Source organism: Erithacus rubecula (assembly GCF_903797595.1).
Source record: "Erithacus rubecula genome assembly, chromosome: 22".
Lineage (NCBI taxonomy): Eukaryota > Metazoa > Chordata > Aves > Passeriformes > Muscicapidae > Erithacus > Erithacus rubecula.
In genome coordinates this window covers 2,605,005-2,624,589 of record NC_136674.1, presented here as the reverse complement: position 1 = coordinate 2,624,589, position 19,585 = coordinate 2,605,005, and the positions used below count along the sequence as shown (strand labels likewise).

The following is a 19,585-nucleotide window of genomic DNA, read 5'->3' as shown; positions in this document are numbered from 1 at the left end:
TGTAACACAATATGACACTTAGCTGACCAATGGAAAGAGAATATTACTCTGATTTATGACAGAATTCGAGATGGTTTCTTGGATTTTAAAACGTGGCAAGATGTTTTCTGTATAATCAGGGTCATTCCATCAAGGTGTGGACTCAAGGGTTAAATTTTGTCACGAAATACATCTCAACAGCCTGGTCTGGCGGGAGTTTCCCCCTCCCATTAATTTAGAGGTCCTTCCAACCTTTCGTATTTTGTAATTTTGCGATTTTTGCGATTTTTCGGGTGATTCCGTCACCCTGAGGCGCCGTGAGGGCCTGAGGGGCGAGCGGGGGGCGTGGCCTAAGAGGAGATGGGAGGCGCTGGGGGCGTGGCCTAAGAAGGAGGCGGGAAGCACTGGGGGCGTGGTTTAACCAGGAGGCGGGAACGTGTGTGGGCGTGACGCGCATGCGCGGGTCACGCGCGCGTCAACGACGGGCGGGGGGGTTCGCGTGGGGTTTCCCGCGGGGGGCGCGCGCGGGTTTTCCCGCCAGGCGTGCGCGGGTTTTCCCGCCAGGTGCGCACGTGGGCGGGGCCGCAGGTGAGGCAGGTGAGCCCCGGGCGCCGCCATGGACGCGCCCGCCCTGCCCATCCGCCGCTGCCGCCGCCAGCTGGTGGAGGCCGTGCGGGAGCGGCCCTTCCTCATCGTCACCGGCGAGACGGGCAGCGGCAAAAGCACGCAGCTGCCCAGGTACCTCTACGAGGCAGGTAAAGAAACCTCCCCCCTCGTCCGCGGGCTGCGGATTTGGGGTGCAAGCACCGATAAACTTGTGTTGTAGTTCCCCTGTCCCCTCACGGGTGACGCAGCTGCGGGTTGGGCTGTGGTGAGAGGTGTGGCTTGATAAAACATTTTGAATAAAAAAACTCCCAAACTGTGGCCATGTGTACATTATGTAGGTGCGTGTTATAAATGGACCTGGAGCAGCACAACTCGGTCTGCCCCACAATCACTGGGGTCGTTAAGCCTGGTGAAGGCTCCAGGGTTGATCTTAGAGCCCGTCCCTGTACCTGAAGGAGTCTGGAGTCACAGGACACTCCACAGAGCAGGGTTAGGTGGGATTTTGGGAAGGAATTGTGCCCTGCAGGGATGGGAAGGGTTTGGTACAGATTGCCCATGATAGCGTAGGGTTAAAATATTTCTAAAACATGAGAATTGTATATAATACATTCAAGGGGTGGAAAGAAAGGTTTGGGTCTGGTAGGCCTGGGGAAGTGAACTAGGCCCTTTGAGCTTTGTCTGCACCTATGGAATCATCATATGATAAATAATATAATGGTTAAATTATTGTTTGGTAATTGGATATAATTATTGTTTAATCATAATAAGAATCATGGGGAACTATATAATTGTAACAAGAATCACGAGAAAGGATGTTTGGGGGGTCTTGATGAAAGTTGCAAGAATACATGCTTGGGTAAGACCAATTCAATAGAACAGTATGGGTTTAACAATTAATATATAGTTATATAATGAGAAGGGTATACAAACACATCCATCTTGAACTCATGTCAGATTTGGCTTTGTACCACTGATTCCCAGAGCTCTTCAATAAAACCACCTGCACATAATCATAGAATAAACACCATACATTTCTACGCTGACACCCAGAGAATATTCCCCACCCTGGCCCCATCCAAACCCCTGAGCAAGCCTTGCAGGCAGTGTCAGGTGTCCCAGGAGGGGGTGGAAGCAGGTGCTGCCTGCTGTCCCCTCCAAGGCTTGCCTTGTCCCCCAGGGCTGGCGGGGCACGGCGCCGTGGCGGTGACGCAGCCGCGGCGCGTGGCCACGGTGTCGGTGGCACAGCGGGTGGCACAGGAGATGGGCAGTGCCCTGGGGGCTCTGGTGGGCTACCAGGTACGATTCGACGACTGCACCTGCCAGGTGAGGCCCTGGGGGTTGTGCTGGGGGGGGTGACAGAGCTTTGGGGTATTGGTGTACCAGCTCTTTGTGTCCTGTGATGAGTTCGGGGAAGGTTTTTGGGCACATTGAAACAGTGGTCTTAGAAAATTGGAATATTCGTTGCTTTGCTGAAAAGAATTAAAAGTTAGAAGGGAGTAGTTATTTGGAACTGAAGTAACATTTCATGTTTGCTCAGCTGAGCTTACAGTGGGAAAAGATGGAACTAGTGAGCAGATCCAAAGGAACATAGACAATGCAACTAGAAGCCCATTCTTTGGAAAATTAGATTATCCACAGAAATTGTATTGTCGTTGATAGAAAAGGCCAAGAGTTCAGGGTTTACTTCCTCCTTTTAAGGCCCCTCCCCACGAAAATGACCCCAGACTTAATTTAAGAAGCCAATCAATGCTTAATAGTATTCAAGCTAATTACCAGGGGATGGGAGGGATTGTTATCATGAATATGTATTTGTTTGAATCTTTTGTCAATTAATAGACTTTGTAATCACCTGTGATTTTGCAGTGTGTAGAATAAACACACACTTGCTAACTTTAAATTGTCTTTTGTCTGTCACAGTTGATTATTGGTATTAGACCAATACTCGTATTTTGGTAAATCAGAACATTGCCAAGCTGTGCTGGACAAATGTTGATCTGTGTAGAAGTGTTTGTTTTGGAATAAAACCCCAGGCTGGCAGCTGAATGTCCATCTGCCCCTTGCAGGACACTGCCATCAGGTACATGACTGATGGGTGCCTTCTGAGGCAAATCCTCACTGACCCCCTGCTCAGCAGGTACAGCATCATCATTTTGGATGAAGCCCACGAGAGGAGCCTCAGCACTGTGAGTGCCACCTTTACCTGCTTTTTTTGGTCACTGTTTCTCCTTTTCTGTGCTTTGTTTGTACCTTCCTTTCTCTTCAGCACCATCCCTCAGGGGTTTTGGCTTTTTCACTGATTTTTCCATGGATTTATCCACAGAGCTGCTGCTTTGTTTAGTCCGTGCTGCTGAAGTTGAAAATAAGATGTGGCCTCTAACAGTGTTGGAGTTTTTTGTGGTTATTGCATTTAAATGCAGTTAAAACTTTGCTGGCTGTTGAATACTCTCCCTAAATTTCCAGGAGTTTGAAGCCAGCACCCAAACTTTCTAGAATACTGATTTTAAAAACAAACCAACACAAAATACACTAATAAAAGCCAAAACACCTCTCTTGCCTTAAGGCCCAATGTTTTTTAGGGTGTGTGTATGACTGTGCAAAGAGATTATGGTTTTTGGATCTATGGAAACATCTAGACCTGAGTCCCAAAAGCTTTCCAAGGTCACCCTGACCCTTTTGTGGCCAGCAAAGGGACTTTGAAGTCACTGAGACCTCAGGGGATTGTGCTGTGTGTCAGACAAGCTCCTGCTCCAGCAAACAATCTCCCAGTCCAGCTGGGAAAAGGGAAAATGCTTTCCCAAATCCCAGTTTGCCCTCAGACAGCTGAAGGTATTGCAAATAACTGAGCTGAAGTGGTGGAAGGAGCAGAATAAAATAAACTTGCTGAGGTTGTGGCAATAAATAAAACCAAAGAATTGTGCAAACTGAGTCAGGGGATATAGGCTGGAAAATGGGGTGAAAAAAAGTTTGAGGTAACTTCTTAAAAATGACTTGACCAAGAGAGTTTAAAAATGAAAACCAAAGGAGTTTAAGTGACACTGGTGCTGTCTACAGGCTGTGAGAAAAGGTGGTTAAAAATTCATTAAACTCTAGCAACCAAAATGCAAATATGTGTTTTCTTCAGAGTGCTTAGGCCTGGAATATGTGATTTTCACTGCCTCTACAGGATAAAATAATCCAAATCCCAAGTTTGTCAGGCACTTCTAACAAAACCAGGGAGTTGACACCAGCTGTTTCTGTTTTTCTGCTAGGATATTTTATTTGGTTTGCTGAAGAAAATGTTCCTGCAGAAGCAGCCAACAGGCAGGAGGACAGAAATGAAGGTGGTGGTGATGTCAGCCACCCTGGAGGTGGAAAAACTCTCAGAATTCTTTGGGCACTGCCCAGTGCTGCACATTCCAGGGAGAAGTTACCCTGTCAAGGAGATATTCTGCAACCTGCTGAGCCCCAGGGATGTGGGCAGCTCTGCCTATGTCACAGAGGTCTGGCCTGGTTTGTTTTCTCTGTGGTTTTGGGGTGATTTTTTTGGGGGGGGAAGTCACAACAATGAGCTGCTGTGTTGTGTTCTGAGCATCTCTGCAGGAAATAGGGGAGGATCCATTGGTAGGATGAGTCCTAGAAAGAATTAAATGGGATTTCAACTGATTTTTGGCTTGTTTGTTGTTTGTTCCAGGCTGTGAAGGTCACCCTGGATGTTCACTTAAATGAACCAGAAGGTGACATCCTGGTTTTCCTCACAGGTGAGAATTTTATTGGATACTCCAGGTGAATCATGGCACTGCCAGCAAAGCAGAAAATCTTCCAAAGCCTGTCTGGTTTCTCCCAGAGCAGTGAGAAGGGAAAGGTGCAGGTTGCTGCACAAAGTCCTGTGAAATCTTAGTTTTCAGAGCATTTTAGGAATAGCCAGATTGACTCTGTGTTACCTGCATGCTTTAGTTTGTTGTTAATTCAGGGGGGAAGAATTATTTTAGCTGTAAAATCCTACATCAATGCATGGGTCAAGCCCATGGATATCTTTTAAGGAAAATCCTTGGTGAGAGACCCTGTGGAAAGTCTGGATGTCACCTCCTAAACCTCCCATTAATTCCTTATTTTAATGATGTCGGCAGCTCTGCACGTTGACAAAAAAAACCTTTTTTAAAAAGATTTTGCAAACCAGGAAAGCAGAACTGTAGCTAATGAAGTCACTGCAATGCTCTTGTGTGTCTTTCAGGGCAGAATGAGATAGAAAGAGCTTGTGATTTGCTTTTCAAGAAGGCAGAATCCATCGATTACCAGTACGAGGTGCACGACCGGGCTGTGGAGGGGCTGCTCATCCTGCCCCTCTATGGCTCCATGTCCACAGGTCAGCACAAAAATCACTTCATCACATCAATCTCCACTGCAGGAACATTATCCTCATCAAATTTCCTCTTTGGGTTGGGAAGAGGCTGTTAATGAACCCCTTTGTTACAGTGCTGTGGTGCTTTGGGGTGGGTTTTTATCATTTTCATCATAAATTAAATCAAATTTCAGCCTCGCACAGGTCAAAATCCAAATTCACTGGATGTGATTTCCTCAGTTAGGAAAGGGATGTTGAATAACTGAAAGTCCAGATTTTTTCCTGTCATTTTAGATCAACAGAAAAAGATATTTTTGCCAGCTCCCAGAGGCATCAGAAAATGTGTGGTCTCCACCAACATTGCTGCAACATCTCTGACCATTGAAGGAGTCAGGTATTGATTTCTGCCTCTCATAAAAATAGAGAATAACCCAGAAAAACACATTTATTCTGCTACTATTGCCTTTTTTTTTTTTTTGGGTGTGTAGTAAGATAGTCTTGATATTATTATTATATTATTATAGTCTTAGAGGTGACCAATATTTTTGATTTGAAATCAAATCTCCTAAATAACCAGGCTCTAGGTAGAGTGAATATGATTTTTTTTTCATGAAATCCATGTCAGGTACCTGCTGAGCCCTCTGTTTTTTCACCTCTCTGGGTTGTTGGTGTTTTTTTTTTTTCAGATATGTGGTGGACAGTGGATTTGTGAAGCAGTTGAATCATAATCCTCGAGTTGGTTTGGACATCCTGGAGGTGGTTCCCATCTCAAAGTAAGTTAAAAATGTCAATTTGTGCTTCTGGGAGCTGCTCTGACAATAATGCTGTGTTGGTTGCTCTTTAAAAATATAAATAAATAGGCAGCAACCAAGAAGCCCCATTGATTTAGTAAAAAGTGGTTCAAAACCCTTCAAAGCCACTAAAACATAAACTGTATTAAATTTAAAAAAATTTAAAAAAAAAACAAACTGGAAAACAAAATACCAAAATTAAAAAACCCAAAATAAAAGCAAGCAGCAAAGCTATAAACAACCACCAATCATCATCTTTAAAAAGCTCATAAACAGCATAAAACCACCAATCAAAAAAAAAAAAGAAATTGTGTAAACAGTAATTTTAAAATGTATAGTTAAAACTGTGATAATTGTTAAAAGATTTGTGTTAACCATAAAAGTATTGAAGTTTGTACAAACCAGAATACTTAGGTCTGAAATGAAGCATGACAGTAAAGAAAGGAAAATATATGATTATTATATTATATGATTTACTGACAGTTTGCCAAACAAGGTTTTCACACAGCCCAATAGATTCTGCAAAATTCAGATTTTTTGTGTAATTAATTGCAGCCTATCCTACCACCAGATTTCCCAAATTCTGCCATTCCTTATTTACCAAGACAGGGACTGGATAAATTGTCTAGAGACTCATGTTGTCCAGACATCCCATGGATGTTTTTTTTTCACCACCACTGCTTATTCTAACAAAAAAAAAAAAAAAAAAAAATCACAATTATTGATGCCTACAAGGAAACCATGCTCTAAAAAGGAGCTGTAAATCAGAATTTGGTGGAGCATGGAGTGGGCAGTGACCCCCATGTATCCCCAGTGCTGCATTGCTCTATTTATATAAAATATAAATATAAAATATATATATAAAATATAAATCTAAATTTTGCTGAACATCCAACCTTTTATTTCTCACTCACAACAAAAACCAAACAATAAATCACCTTCTACACAACCATATGACTTACCTATCCCATTTCTCCTAGAGATAGACGGGATCAGAGATTTAAATGTTGATTTTTTTAATTTAATTTCTTTTTTTTTTTTTGGTGGGGGGAGCAGGAGTGAAGCCAAGCAGAGAGCTGGTCGTGCTGGCAGGACATCAGCAGGGAAAAGTTTTGGGTTGTACAGCAGAGAGTTCTGGGAGCAGTGCATGCCTGAGCACACCCTGCCAGAGATCAGGAGGAGCAGCCTGACCTCTGTCATCCTCACCTTGAAATGCCTCTCTGTGCATGATGTCATCAGGTGAGCTTGCCTTCCTAAAATACTGATTTTTTTTTTTTTTTTATATCTTTAAATACTAAAAGATTGCTAAAATGCTGATTTCTTATACCTTTAAATACTAAAATATTGATTTTTTTTTATACCTTTAAATACTAAAATATTGGGTTTTTTAATACCTCTAAATACTAAAATATTGGGGTTTTTTATACCTTTAAATACTAAAATATTGGGGTTTTTTATACCTCTAAATACTAAAATATTGATTTTTTTAATACCTTTAAATACTAAAATATTGATTTTTTTTATACCTCTAAATACTAAAATATTGATTTTTTTTAATACCTTTAAATACTAAAATATTGGATTTTTTTTAATACCTTTAAATACTAAAATATTGATTTTTTTTATACCTTTAAATACTAAAATATTGATTTTTTTTATACCTCTAAATACTAAAATATTGATTTTTTTTTTATACCTTTAAATACTAAAATATTGGGGTTTTTTATACCTTTAAATACTAAAATATTGGGGTTTTTTATACCTCTAAATACTAAAATATTGGGTTTTTTTATACCTTTAAATACTAAAATACTGGGGTTTTTTATACCTCTAAATACTAAAATATTGATTTTTTTTATACCTTTAAATACTAAAATATTGGGTTTTTTAATACCTCTAAATACTAAAATATTGGGTTTTTTTATACCTCTAAATACTAAAATATTGATTTTTTTTATACCTTTAAATACTAAAATATTGATTTTTTTTATACCTTTAAATACTAAAATATTGGGGTTTTTTATACCTCTAAATACTAAAATATTGGGTTTTTTTATACCTCTAAATACTAAAATATTGATTTTTTTAATACCTCTAAATACTAAAATATTGATTTTTTAATACCTTTAAATACTAAAATATTGGGGTTTTTTATACCTTTAAATACTAAAATATTGATTTTTTTTATACCTTTAAATACTAAAATATTGGGTTTTTTTATACCTTTAAATTCTAAAATATTGATGTTTTTTATACCTCTAAATACTAAAATAGTGATTTTTTTTATACCTTTAAATACTAAAATATTGGGGTTTTTTATACCTTTAAATACTAAAATATTGGGTTTTTTTATACCTTTAAATTCTAAAATATTGATGTTTTTTATACCTCTAAATACTAAAATAGTGATTTTTTTTATACCTTTAAATACTAAAATATTGGGGTTTTTTATACCTTTAAATACTAAAATATTGATTTTTTTATACCTTTAAATACTAAAATATTGGGGTTTTTTATACCTCTAAATACTAAAATATTGATTTTTTTTATACCTCTAAATACTAAAATATTGATTTTTTTGCGCCTTTAAATACTAAAAAAAATACTAAAAACGCCTTTAAATACTAAAAATGCCTTTAAATACTAAAAAGTTACTAAAAATCTGATTTTTTTAATACCTTTAAATACTAAAAATTGCTAAAATGCTGATTTCTTATACCTTTAAATACTAAAATATTGGGGTTTTTTATACCTCTAAATACTAAAATATTGATTTTTTTACGCCTTTAAATACTAAAAATTGCTAAAATATTGTTTTTTTTATACCTTTAAATACTAAAAAAATACTAAAAATGCCTTTAATACTAAAAAATTACTAAAATACTGATTTTTTTATGCTTTTAAATACTAAAAATTACTAAAATACTGTTTTTTAAATACCTTTAAATACTAAAAATCTTTAAAATACTGGTTTTTTAATACCTTTAAATACTAAAAATTGCTAAAATACTGATTTTTTTTATACCTTAAACACTAAAACTTACTAAAATACTAATTTTTTCAAATACCTTTAAATACTAAAAATTACTAAAATACTGATGTTTTTACACCTTTCAATACTAAAAATCTTTAAAATACTGATTTTTTTATATCTTTAAATACTAAAAAATTACTAAAATACTAATTTTTTTTTTTTTTTACTTTGGTCAGAAAAAGTTGCACTGGGAGGCTTTAAAAAATGATTTTTGTGAATCTGAAAATTAACAAATCTGCTTCATTTTTAACCACAGGTTTCCTTATTTGGACCCTCCTGAAGAAAGACACATTTTGGAAGCTCTGAAGGAACTTTACCAGTGCAGTGCTATTGACAGGTAAAACCCAAAGGGCTTTTAGCACTACAAAAATTTCAAATCTAAAGCTTAAAGTTGGTGTTTTGTGTGGTCACTACAAGAATTTCAAATCTTGAAAAACAAAGCTTAAGCTGATGCTTTGTGTAGTCACTACTATAATTTGAAATCTGAAGTTTAAAGCTGGATTTTTGTGTAGTCATTACAAGAATTTTAAATCTAAAGTTGGTATTTTCTGTTGCCTCTACAATAATTTGAAATCTAAAGTTTAAAGCTGGATTTTTGTGTTGTCACTACAAGAATTTCAAATCTAAAACTTAAAGTTGGTGTTTTGTATAGTCACTACAATAATTTAAAATCTAAAACTCAAGCTGGTTTTGTGTAGAATTATAAGAATTTCAAATCTAAAGCTCAAGCTGGAGTTTTATGTAGTCAGTAGAAGAATTCTAAATCTAAAACTTAAGCTGGAGTTTTCTGTAGTCACTACAAGAATTTCAAATCTTGAAATTTAAATCTTGAAAAACAAAGCTTAAATTGGTGTTTTGTGTAGTCACTACAAGAATTTCAAATCTTGAAATTTAAATCTTGAAAAACAAAGCTTAAATTGGTGTTTTGTGTAGTCACTACAAGAATTTCAAATCTAAAACTCAAGCTGGTTTCTTGTGTGGACTAAAGGATTTTCTTCCCACCTCCCCAGCAGCAGAATGAGTTTCTTTATTTAAACTTCCAGGAAGTTTACTGGGGTTTAATGTACTGTCTACAAAAACAGGGTAGGGCAGAGTTTGGGGATTGAGATCAGGTTCTGAGTGACCTCAGCCAAGTTTCCTCAGCTCTGGAATTGCTGAGGGCACATCCCAGCCTCAGGGAGCTCAAGAGGGAAGTGAGATTTTATCCTAAACTTCCAGGAATTCTTCTTGTAAATAAATAAAAAATAAAAGCTGGCTGTGCTTGCCATGGAGCAGAGAGAAGCAAACTGAGGAATGTGGGTTGTTTTATTGCTGGTGACATTTCTCCATGTCCTCAACTCCTGTGTGGGCACTCACAGTCCAGAGGGAAGAGCTTCTTAGTCAATTCACATTTCAACATAATTCCATTAAATCTGCTATTTATATATATATATATTTTATTTTTTTTTTCCTGTATAAGGAGAGGCCATGTGACCAGACTGGGAGAATTCCTGGTGCAGTTTCCCCTCCCTCCCAGCCTGTCCTGTGCTGTGATCAAAGCTGCTTCCCTGGGCTGTGAGGATCTGCTGCTTCCCATTGCAGCCATGCTGTCTGTGGAAAATGTCTTCATCCACCCAGGTGGGGACTCCCCTTCCCAAAAAAACCATTCCCTGCTTTGGAGTCAGGGCACTCTGCATGCCAGGAATTGGGCAGCAGCAGTTGCAGAGGATTCAGAGCAGCAGGGATTGGGTTGTGTTTGTGCCAGGGATGCTGAGCTGGGAAGCAGCTTGTGCCTAAGAGAGGTGATGAGAGAAATCTGTCACAGAGGGAGAGAGGCAAAAATAAAGGGGAAAAAAAAACCCACCAGAAAACCAAAATGCACCACAGCAAATATTGATCTGAGTGCAGACAAATGGGGCATCACCTCTGGATTATCTTTTCTGTTTAACCAAATGGATTATTGGGTTTCTGTGAGAGGCTTGACATGGCACTGCATTTCCAGTGGTTTTCTAGGTGGAAAATGTAATTTTGCTGTGGTTCCAGGCACAGTTCATTAGAGCTGAGCTCAGACTTTCACCTGAGTGTGTCCCCTGCTGCTGCCCACCCCCAGCTGTGGCACACATGTGCAGCCTTTATTTATTTTAAGATCACTGGACAAAGCTGAGTTCAGTAGATAAGAGGGTGCTGTGCTGGGGTGGGTTCAACAGTTTTGTTTTTCCTCTCACTTGATCCTGTGAGCTGTTTGTTTATTCCTTTATCTTTCTGTGTCAGCCTCTGGATGGATTGTGAGTGAGAAGCACTTTCTGTGAGACTGGAATTCTTCATCCCTGGTGCTGACTGATGAGATTATTCATAGATTTAAGAACATCTACATGCTCTTGTTCAGCAATAGTGGAAGGAGGAAGAGCTGTAAATGCAGCTGTGAGACAAATGTAAAAATAACAGGAATAGAGAGTCAAGGCTGCCAGACACACACAGTCAGAAAATTAGGTATGATAAATAAAAATGAGTTTAAGTGAGATATAACTTATTCTTCAGGTGATCCTCAGAAGCAAAAGGAGGCTGAGCTTCAACACCAGGAACTTGCCTCACAAGTGGGAGGATGCAATGACTTTGCTACCCTCTTAAATATTTTTGAACAGTGCAAAGCAAGGTATGAAATTCTGATTTTTGCATTGCTCATAACTCCCAGTTTTTAGATGTGCTGCAGGTACACATCTGTGTGCTCATTCCTAATTTCAGATTTATTCCTTATTGTGAGCTGTAATTTCCATCCAGACACTTTTTATTTAACTCAATAAATATTTGCCTGTGTAGGTTGTTGCCTTTGTATGACCATAACAATAAAATAGAGGCAAGTTTCTTTGCAAGCAGCTTACAAAGCTTCTTTATAATTCAAATATTCCTTTTCTCAGCAAGTCTCCTTCAGCCTGGTGCAAGGAATATTGGATCCATTGGAGAGCTGTGAAATCTGCTTTTAGTGTGGAAAGACAGTTGAGGGAAATAACCACTAAACTGAAACAGGTAAAGAAAATAGAATTTCTGGGTATGTTTGAGCTGTATAAACTTGTGTTTAAGAGATGTGGTGGATGCTGAGCCTTTGCCAGGTGGCTGCTGCCTTTGTCCAGCAGAAACTAAACCCCCCAAAGATTTTTGTACAGCACTCTTGTTTGTGTAACTTAAAATCCATGGGATGGAGGGAGTTTAACTGCTTTTTCTTGAAGAAAAATCCTGATGCATGTTGTTTATTCTTTTCCCAGCTGCCAGACTTCCCTAAAGAGACATTTGAAGGCTCCAGAACTGAAATCCTGAGGAGGTGCCTGTGTGCAGGATACTTCATCAATGTTGCTAGGAGGTAAGGAATGAAGTTTGGAGAACTGAATGGAAAAGAAATTATGCAAATTATTTAAAAATGTGGTTATATGTTGGTAAAAGTAGCAAAGTAGTAACTGCAGGGGCTGGAATCTCTGCTTTTGATTGGTTTCACTATTCCAAGGGTTTTACAGCTTCCCAGGGATGTCATTTTTCTGTCTGTAAATTGAATTCAGCAGCTGGTGAGTGGTTCTAATACTCAGCTAAAGGGCTTGGAAATCTCCAGTTCTCCCAGCTCTGAAAGGCTCCCAAACCCTATTGTAATTGTGGTGCTACACCTGCAGTGCTGCTGTGGTAAATTAGATGTATTGTTTAAATGGTTTTTTACAGCTTAACTCTGGAAGCACCTTCCTCTAGGTAGATATTTGAGATCCTTTTTCTCTGCTACTGCTGATTTGTTTAGTTCAGTGTTGCTGTCACAGCAAAGAGTGTTTTATTGTGTTGTTGTTGTTGTTTTTTAATTTCTTTTTTCAGTGTTTTGGTTTTTAAAATATTTTTTTCAGATCTGCAGCCAGGACATTCTGCACCATGGATGGACATGGCAGCATAGTCTACATCCACCCTTCATCCACAGTGAGTATCTGCTGATAAAGCAGAAAAGCATCTTGGAAAGGAGTAAGGGGCCAGTCCCTGAACTCTCCCTGGTGTTTGCTTTGTGCTGTGCTGCAGAGTTCATTTTGAGAGTGGGGAAGAGCCTCACTTCTGCAACCTTGGGAAATGTTTGGTTTATGGGATGTCACCCAGGCTGGACTTTCTGGCTCTTTGGGTCTCATGGGCAATTTCAAATCTGAAAATTCATGATAGCACAATCATGAGAGCACCACCTGTGCTCTGCTGCAGATTTCATTTTGAGAGTGAGGAAGAACTTCACCTCTTCAGCCTTGGGAAATGTTTGGTTTGTGATGTGTCCCAGGCTGGAATTTCTTTCTGGCTCTTCGGCCGATTTCAACTCTGAAAACTCAGAATAACCCCCATCACCACCTGAATCCCTAAATTCTGCAGGAGATGAGGCTCTACAAACCAAACCATCCATGAGCCCACCTTTGTATCTTGCAGCTGTACAACCAGGAGAGCCTGCTGGAGTGGATCATCTTCCACGAGGTGGTTGTCACCTCCAGGATCTACGTGCGCACCGTGTGCCCCGTGCGCTACGAGTGGCTCCGGGAGCTGCTGCCCCGCCTGCACCAGCTGGATGCCCACGAGCTCAGCAGTGTGGCCAGGGAGGAGGTGACTGAGGAGGAAATGACCAGGTGGAAGCAGAGGGAGGAGCTGAAAAGGCAGTGTGGTAAGCACAGCACTCACTGTTTTGCCTGGGTTGTTTTATCTCCTGGTTTTTTTTTGTTGTTGTTATGTCACGCTCCGGGTTGGAAAGTGTTAATTTGGTGTGTTTTATTCTCCTCACAATCCTTATTCTTCTCTGCAATCCTTGTTTTCTGTCCCAGCAGTGTGAATTGTGCTGTTTGCTTGTTGCTTCTTGCCATGCTCTCCCCCCATTTTGGTTTCTTAGGGCAGAGCGTGAGCAGAGTTGAATAAAAGCATTTTGAGGCTGGTTATTTAAATTTGTGAAGGGTATTTAGCCATTGATGCCCAAAGAATTCTGCTCTGGGAGAAGTCCTAAGAGCTATGAGGCAGAGGAAAGAAAAAAAAAAAAAAAAATCCAGAAACCTCACCCAGTAATAGACAGAGAAGAAAAATTCTCATATTTTGGTGAGAATTCATTCATTCATTCTGACAATGAATTTAATGCCATATGTTTAAATAGTCAGTTTTAATTAGAGCTGGTGCCTGCTAACTGATCTGGCTGCCTCACATTCTTGGGATTCTCCTGTCAGCAGGTTCCTAAAGCAGCCAAGTATTCAAAGGGCCTCTTTACTCCTGAGCTGACCCTTCCAACACATCCATTTATTGTACTGTAAATACAGATTCTCTTCCATTTCCTTAACAAAGGGGAAAGTGCAGACTTGTGCTCAGACCAGCATCTCTTTCTGCCCTGCATTATTGTATAAACCCACCATTTTAAACATGAATTTCATTTGGTTATAAATAATGCAGAAGAGCCTCATCAATTTATCTAAAGGAAACATTCTCTGTGTCCCCCTTCACATTATGACTTCATCAGGCAATTGCCAATTAATTGGAGTTTAATATTGACCTTAAAGATGAATTTCTAGGACCTTCATGAAAATAGGTGGCTGAATAGCTGACAAGACATAATAATTGAAAATATTTTAAGAGTGGATGTTGATTAAAGCTCCTTTTTCTTATCACAGAGCCTGGTGCCCAGCCCCCAGGACCAGGCTGCAGTAGCTGCTTCACTCACACAGATTTTTAAGCTCTCAGAACCTTTGATTTTTTTTTTTTTTTGCTGTTATTTTAGACTGAAAATATTTTCTGCTTCTCTTTCCTTCTGTGAGAAGCAGTCCCAAGGTCTCAGTGCTGTGGGAAAATGTGCATTTCTAATGGTGGCTGATCTGCAATATTGACTTTTCCCTCTCCTTTATCTGCATGTTTTCCTCTCCCTTCCTCCTCCTCCGGAAATTTTTTTAAAGATAGTTTATCCTAATGTTTTTTCCTGTCCTATCCTGCCTAAACCTGAGTTTAGGATGTGCAATTCAGAGAAGAAATGAGTGTGTAGAATCCAGGCTGCATTTTCTCAGCTACAATAAAAACCAAGATTCAGGAATGAGATGAGCCCAGCTGCAAATATTGACATGGGAGCTAAGGCATGAATTTATTTGGATTTTTTTTTTCCCTCCCTGCTGTGGTGCAGTCTGTCCTCTCTGGAAGTCATTCAAATGACTGCCTGGGACTTGGAGGGGAATAAAAAAAAGAGATTTTTGTTGGGGTTTTTTTGGTACTTAACAAATAGGAGGAATTGTAATGCTGTGGGCAGGGAGGGTTTTGACACAGAGTTTATTTTTTTTCTCTCCTCTCTCCCCAGAAGGAGTCCCAGACAGCTCTGCAAGGAAGATGGAGAGGAGGAATGATGAGCAATCCATCCAGGATGCCCGAGCTCGGTACCTGCAGAGGAAGCAGCAGAGAACTCAGGGTTTGAGTGGCCCAGAGAAAGAAATGGGGTAACTCTGCTCCCCCTGCCAGGGCTGGCAGCTTGTGCAGCTCTGGGGGTGTTTGCAAAATGCCAGAGGGCTGACAGGAGTGCAGGGAAACTTCTGCTTTGTGGTCAGTGTGAGAGAGAACAGAGAGCAAGCACAGCCTTCCCTCTGCTGCATCCAGGGAAAACTTCCCACCCTGAGCTGAGCTGCTGCAGTGGCAACAATTCAGCTGTGGCTGAAGCCCTGATAACAAGTGATGCCAATTCTCTGGCATTTATTTGAGTTAAAGAGGTCCAGTGCCATTATAAAAGAATTTTTCTCCAAGATCCGTTGGGGTTTATTTTTATAAGGAGTGGTACTGTAAGTTTTTTAATTATTTTATTGTCCCTGATGGTGGTCATCCAGTTTTGATGCTCAGGAAAATGTGCAGGAAGGGCTCTTTTAATGGATTCAATCCAAAGGGACATTTCCCACCTGCATTCTGTGCTGTACCAGGTACACACAAGGAAATAAAAAGTACTTTTCCTTCAGCATCTGAAAGAGCAAGGAGCTGTGGTGCTTTGTCATCATAAAGTTTGTTTCCTTCTCAATGAAGAAATCCTGTTTTATCACCATAACAATCCTAAAATGCTCCAGGGCTCAAGTGAGGAGTTTATATAAGAATTTCCAAATAATTGGAAGAAGTTGCTGTGATTTTTTCCTGCCTCTGTGTCACCCTGGGCACTGGTTCAAGTGGTGTTGTAGCCTGAATAAAACATTCAGCATTCCACCTCTGCCTCACCTCAAGCATTCCAGCACTGCCCTGGATCCTAAAGCCTCAAAAACTTCAGGATTTTTTTTAAAAATCACAATATTATTGCTCATAAAGAAAGTGCTGGGTCTGCTAATTGTTCTTCTTCCTGTGATTGATGGGAAAGGGTTTTGTTCTTTCATGTTCTGCTTTGGAGCAGCAGCACTTGGGCTTGACTCATCCTCTGCTCTCAATTTTGCTGTTTAATTTGATTTATATTTGCAGTGTCATGGCCCCTCATGAGTCCAATGCCATCTGTACCACCCACTGGGCCTGAAATGAGTACACAGAATGCCCACTGCTCCCTGGGGCTATAAATCACTGGGCAGATCCTAATGCTTCCTGATTTTTTAAATTTTTTTTTTTTTTTTCACTTTCTTCATAGCAAGAAGTGAGGGATTCTTTCCCCCCTCCCTGTGTTCCAGGGCTTTTCAGAGGTTTGGAGATGGGGAATTTAAGATAAAGTAAAAATTATTTTTAAAAAAATCAGCTATCCCAAGTGTAACAGCACAGATGCTGTGGATAAACATTGGGAATGCTGCATCCATCCCAGAAAAGAGTTAAGTTTTTACCTGTTTTACGTGCTGGAGTTAAAGTGTAAGTTAATAAAACACAGAGGGAAACGTGGAGCTTTGTTAATTTACTGTACTCATTAACAGGGAGCCTGGGAAGAGTCATGGAGCATCCCCGGGGTGAGGGACAGTGACAGAATCCATCAGATCCTGGCGACAGGGACAGCCTGGGATGGGGAATCCTTCAGATCCCGGTGACAGGGACATCCCTGTCCCCTCAGTGTCCCCAAGGGGGGCAGATCCCTCCTGTGTCAGTGACAGGGACATCCCTGTCCCCTCAGAGTCCCCAAGGGGGGCAGATCCCTCCTGTGTCAGTGACAGGGACATCTCTGTCCCCTCAGAGTCCCCAGGAGGGGCAGATCCCTCCTGTGTCAGTGACAGGGACATCGCTGTCCCCTCAGTGTCCCCAAGGGGGGCAGATCCCTCCTGTGTCAGTGACAGGGACATCTCTGTCCCCTCAGAGTCCCCAGGAGGGGCAGATCCCTCCTGTGTCAGTGACAGGGACATCGCTGTCCCCTCAGAGTCCCCAAGGGGGGCAGATCCCTCCTGTGTCAGTGACAGGGACATCGCTGTCCCCTCAGAGTCCCCGAGGAGGGCAGATCCCTCCTGTGTCAGTGACAGGGACATCGCTGTCCCCTCAGAGTCCCCGAGGAGGGCAGATCCCTCCTGTGTCAGTGACAGGGACATCTCTGTCCCCTCACAGTCCCCAAGGGGGGCAGATCCCTCCCCTCCGGTGACAGGGGGTTGGTCCGGGGGTTCCCGGGGTGTCTCTCGGTGTCCCCCCGGTGTCACCTTGCCCGGCCGCGCCGCCCCGCCCCACGTGACCGCGCGCGCGCGGGCCGGAAGTGACGCCTCGGCCCTCGGTCGCATGATGTGGCAAAAAAAAAAAAGGCCGGGGAGGGGAGGGAGGGTGTGATGCGTCCGCAAATAGTCCCTTCCGGCGGCGCATCACAGCCGCCGCTCCCATTGGCGCCGCTCGCCGGGATCCCTCCGCGTGCCGGCCGGCGGCGGCAGGTGCGGGTATCCTTCCGCGGCGGTATCCTTCCGCCGGCGGGGGCAGCTTCCGCACGGCCCCGCTCCGCCATCGCGGCCCCGCTCCGCCCGCACCGCTGAGCCCGGCCCGGCCCGGAGCGCCCCGCCGCCGCCATGGCCCAGATCCTGCCCATCCGCTTCCAGGAGCATCTCCAGGTGGGCGCGGGGGCGGCCGGACCGGGGGAGCCGCCCGGGACGGTGCCGGGGGAGCCGCGCCGGGCCTGCCCGCGGTGCCTCCGTGAGGGCCGGGTGTTGGCGCTGCCGGTGTCCGGCTCGGGGAGCGCTGCTGGAAGGGCCCGTCCCAGGAGGGGCCGGGCCGGGCATGCCGCCCTTGGCCGAGCCCCGGCGGGTGGGCGAGGCTGGCGCGGTGCCCGTGCGGCCGGGCCGGGCCGGCGGGGCGCGGGCGGCTCCTCTGCCCTTACCGGGGCAGCGCCAGGGGGAAATCCCGCTGCAGGGCACGGGGGGTGAGCCGCGCAGGTGTCCGTGTGCTGCTTCATTGTATTTATTTGAATGGTGTTAAACGCTCTGTAGCTGTACGGGCAGGCTGAACCGTTTTGCCGGCGTTCCCGCTTGCAGGGTGATGTTCTGGAAGGAAAAGCGCGTATTGCAGAGGGATGTGGGAGCTGCTGCGGCTCCCTGCAGTGCAGCTGTGGCAGTGCAGGTGCCCAGGTGCCAGCTCTGCTGTCCGCTGGCCTCTCCCCAGCCGCAGCTCTGCCTCTCATTGCACCAGAACCGCACGGTAGTAGTTTATTTCCGAATGATTTGCCTTTAATTTCTCTCCGGTGGCTTCCTGGAGGCGCTGGTAGCCCGTCCCCAGTGCGGGCTGCCCGGCCGTGGTGCAGCCGGAGCAGGGAGGGTCTGAAGCGCTGATCCCGTTGTGCAATGGGCACTTCCCATCCCACAGGTCTGAAGGGCGAAGTGCTGCCAGCCGCGCTGTTACTCATCGGCCTCACTGCTCAGGAGCCCTTTTTGAGGAGAATTCGTGGAATAAAAGCTACGTTGGCACACCTGGCAGAGGTTTTTTTGGTAGCCTGCTGCCCTGTGGTGCCAGTGTCTGGGTTTAGTTTGTGCTCAGCTGACTGGGGCTGTGGTGGGCACTCATGGATTTGTATGATTTACAGTGACTTTTTTCCCCTGACTGAAATTGAAAGCAGTTCATTTCTAGGCACCTTGTTAAAAGAACCATTGCAGAATACTTCTTTGAAGGTTGCAGCTGTCCATAGCATCTAAAGAAAAGCTGCTTTGGTGGTTGTTCTGGTGTGTGCATGATTTCACTCCAATATCAGTTTAAAGGCAGGCCAGAATTCACAGTTTAGGTGTCCCTGTAGTGAGCAGCACTGGCAGGAGAATCTCAGGAGTTGGCCAAAGCTTCACCTCCAAGCCAGTGCCTTGTCCTGGTGGTGGCAAAGCAGGTCCTGAGTAGGTTCTGTGCACTCAGGTGAAACTCATCTCTCTGGTCAGCCCAACTCTCAATCAAGTATTGTGGCAATGCACCTCTGATGCATTATTTAAGCCCCAAACCTTGCATGTGACCCATTGCCAGGTCTCTAATGACATGAGTACTGTTACATAATGAAACTCATCTGCTTCACGCCAGAAGTGCTGGGAGCTTTCAGGCCAGTACTACAGTGGAACAGGACTGTTCTGCCTCCAGACTGATTTATCTGTTTATTTGGAGTTGAATTTGCATTTTCTCTGGCTGTATTCAGTGTGGAGCACTGGCTGAACCAGTATCTTTTACAGCTGCACACAGGGGCTGATCCTTTCTGGGATGGGTGTGCACCTCTCTGAGCCTGGCTGCTCTTGCCCTTAAAGCTGCAGTTGGTGCAGCTACTGAACTTCCTCATTTCACTTCATTGAAAAAAAAAAAAAAAAACCAAATCAGAGGAATTGGGATTCTAGGAGTTTGGAGTTTCAGAGAAATTTGGATTCTGCTGAAGTTACATTCTGAGAGTAGAAATGCTGATTTTGCAATGTTTTTACTGTCCAGTCTGCTCCTAGGAAATCCTCCTGGATTCAATAGTACAATTTCTTGAACTGTACCTGACCCACATTGTCT

At 42.7% G+C, this 19,585-nt stretch overlaps 2 protein-coding genes across 7 annotated transcripts in view; both read left to right on the top strand.

Annotated features, from left to right (window-relative positions):
- Nucleotides 1-415: 415 nt before the first annotated feature.
- On the top strand, nt 416-16,550 carry DHX40 (DEAH-box helicase 40). Of its 5 annotated transcripts, XM_079324803.1 has the most exons (18): nt 452-472; nt 521-734; nt 1,763-1,908; nt 2,649-2,768; nt 3,834-4,064; nt 4,256-4,322; nt 4,796-4,927; nt 5,198-5,297; nt 5,590-5,676; nt 6,751-6,933; nt 8,985-9,065; nt 10,188-10,345; nt 11,246-11,360; nt 11,623-11,731; nt 11,968-12,062; nt 12,583-12,652; nt 13,136-13,364; nt 15,021-16,550. In XM_079324803.1, exons 2-18 carry the CDS (start codon nt 596-598, stop codon nt 15,158-15,160), a joined length of 2,202 nt encoding a protein of 733 aa, XP_079180929.1. In that variant the 5' UTR covers nt 452-472; nt 521-595; the 3' UTR covers nt 15,161-16,550. The 5 variants fall into 5 exon arrangements, with proteins under 5 accessions (XP_079180931.1, XP_079180929.1, XP_079180928.1 ...); XM_079324805.1 differs by lacking the exon at nt 1,763-1,908 and having other exon boundaries at nt 416-472; nt 15,021-15,297; XM_079324802.1 differs by lacking the exon at nt 452-472 and having other exon boundaries at nt 496-734.
- Nucleotides 16,551-17,515: 965 nt separating this feature from the next.
- The window catches only part of CLTC (clathrin heavy chain), a 29,483-nt gene continuing 27,413 nt past the window's right edge, over nt 17,516-19,585 (top strand). The window contains exon 1 of one of the 2 annotated variants that reach the window (XM_079324728.1): nt 17,516-17,682. In XM_079324728.1, coding sequence (XP_079180854.1) covers nt 17,641-17,682 — 42 coding nt within the window. In that variant the 5' untranslated portion in view covers nt 17,516-17,640. The remainder of the gene's footprint in view (nt 17,683-19,585) is intronic. The other variant, XM_079324729.1, reaches the window with a different exon arrangement.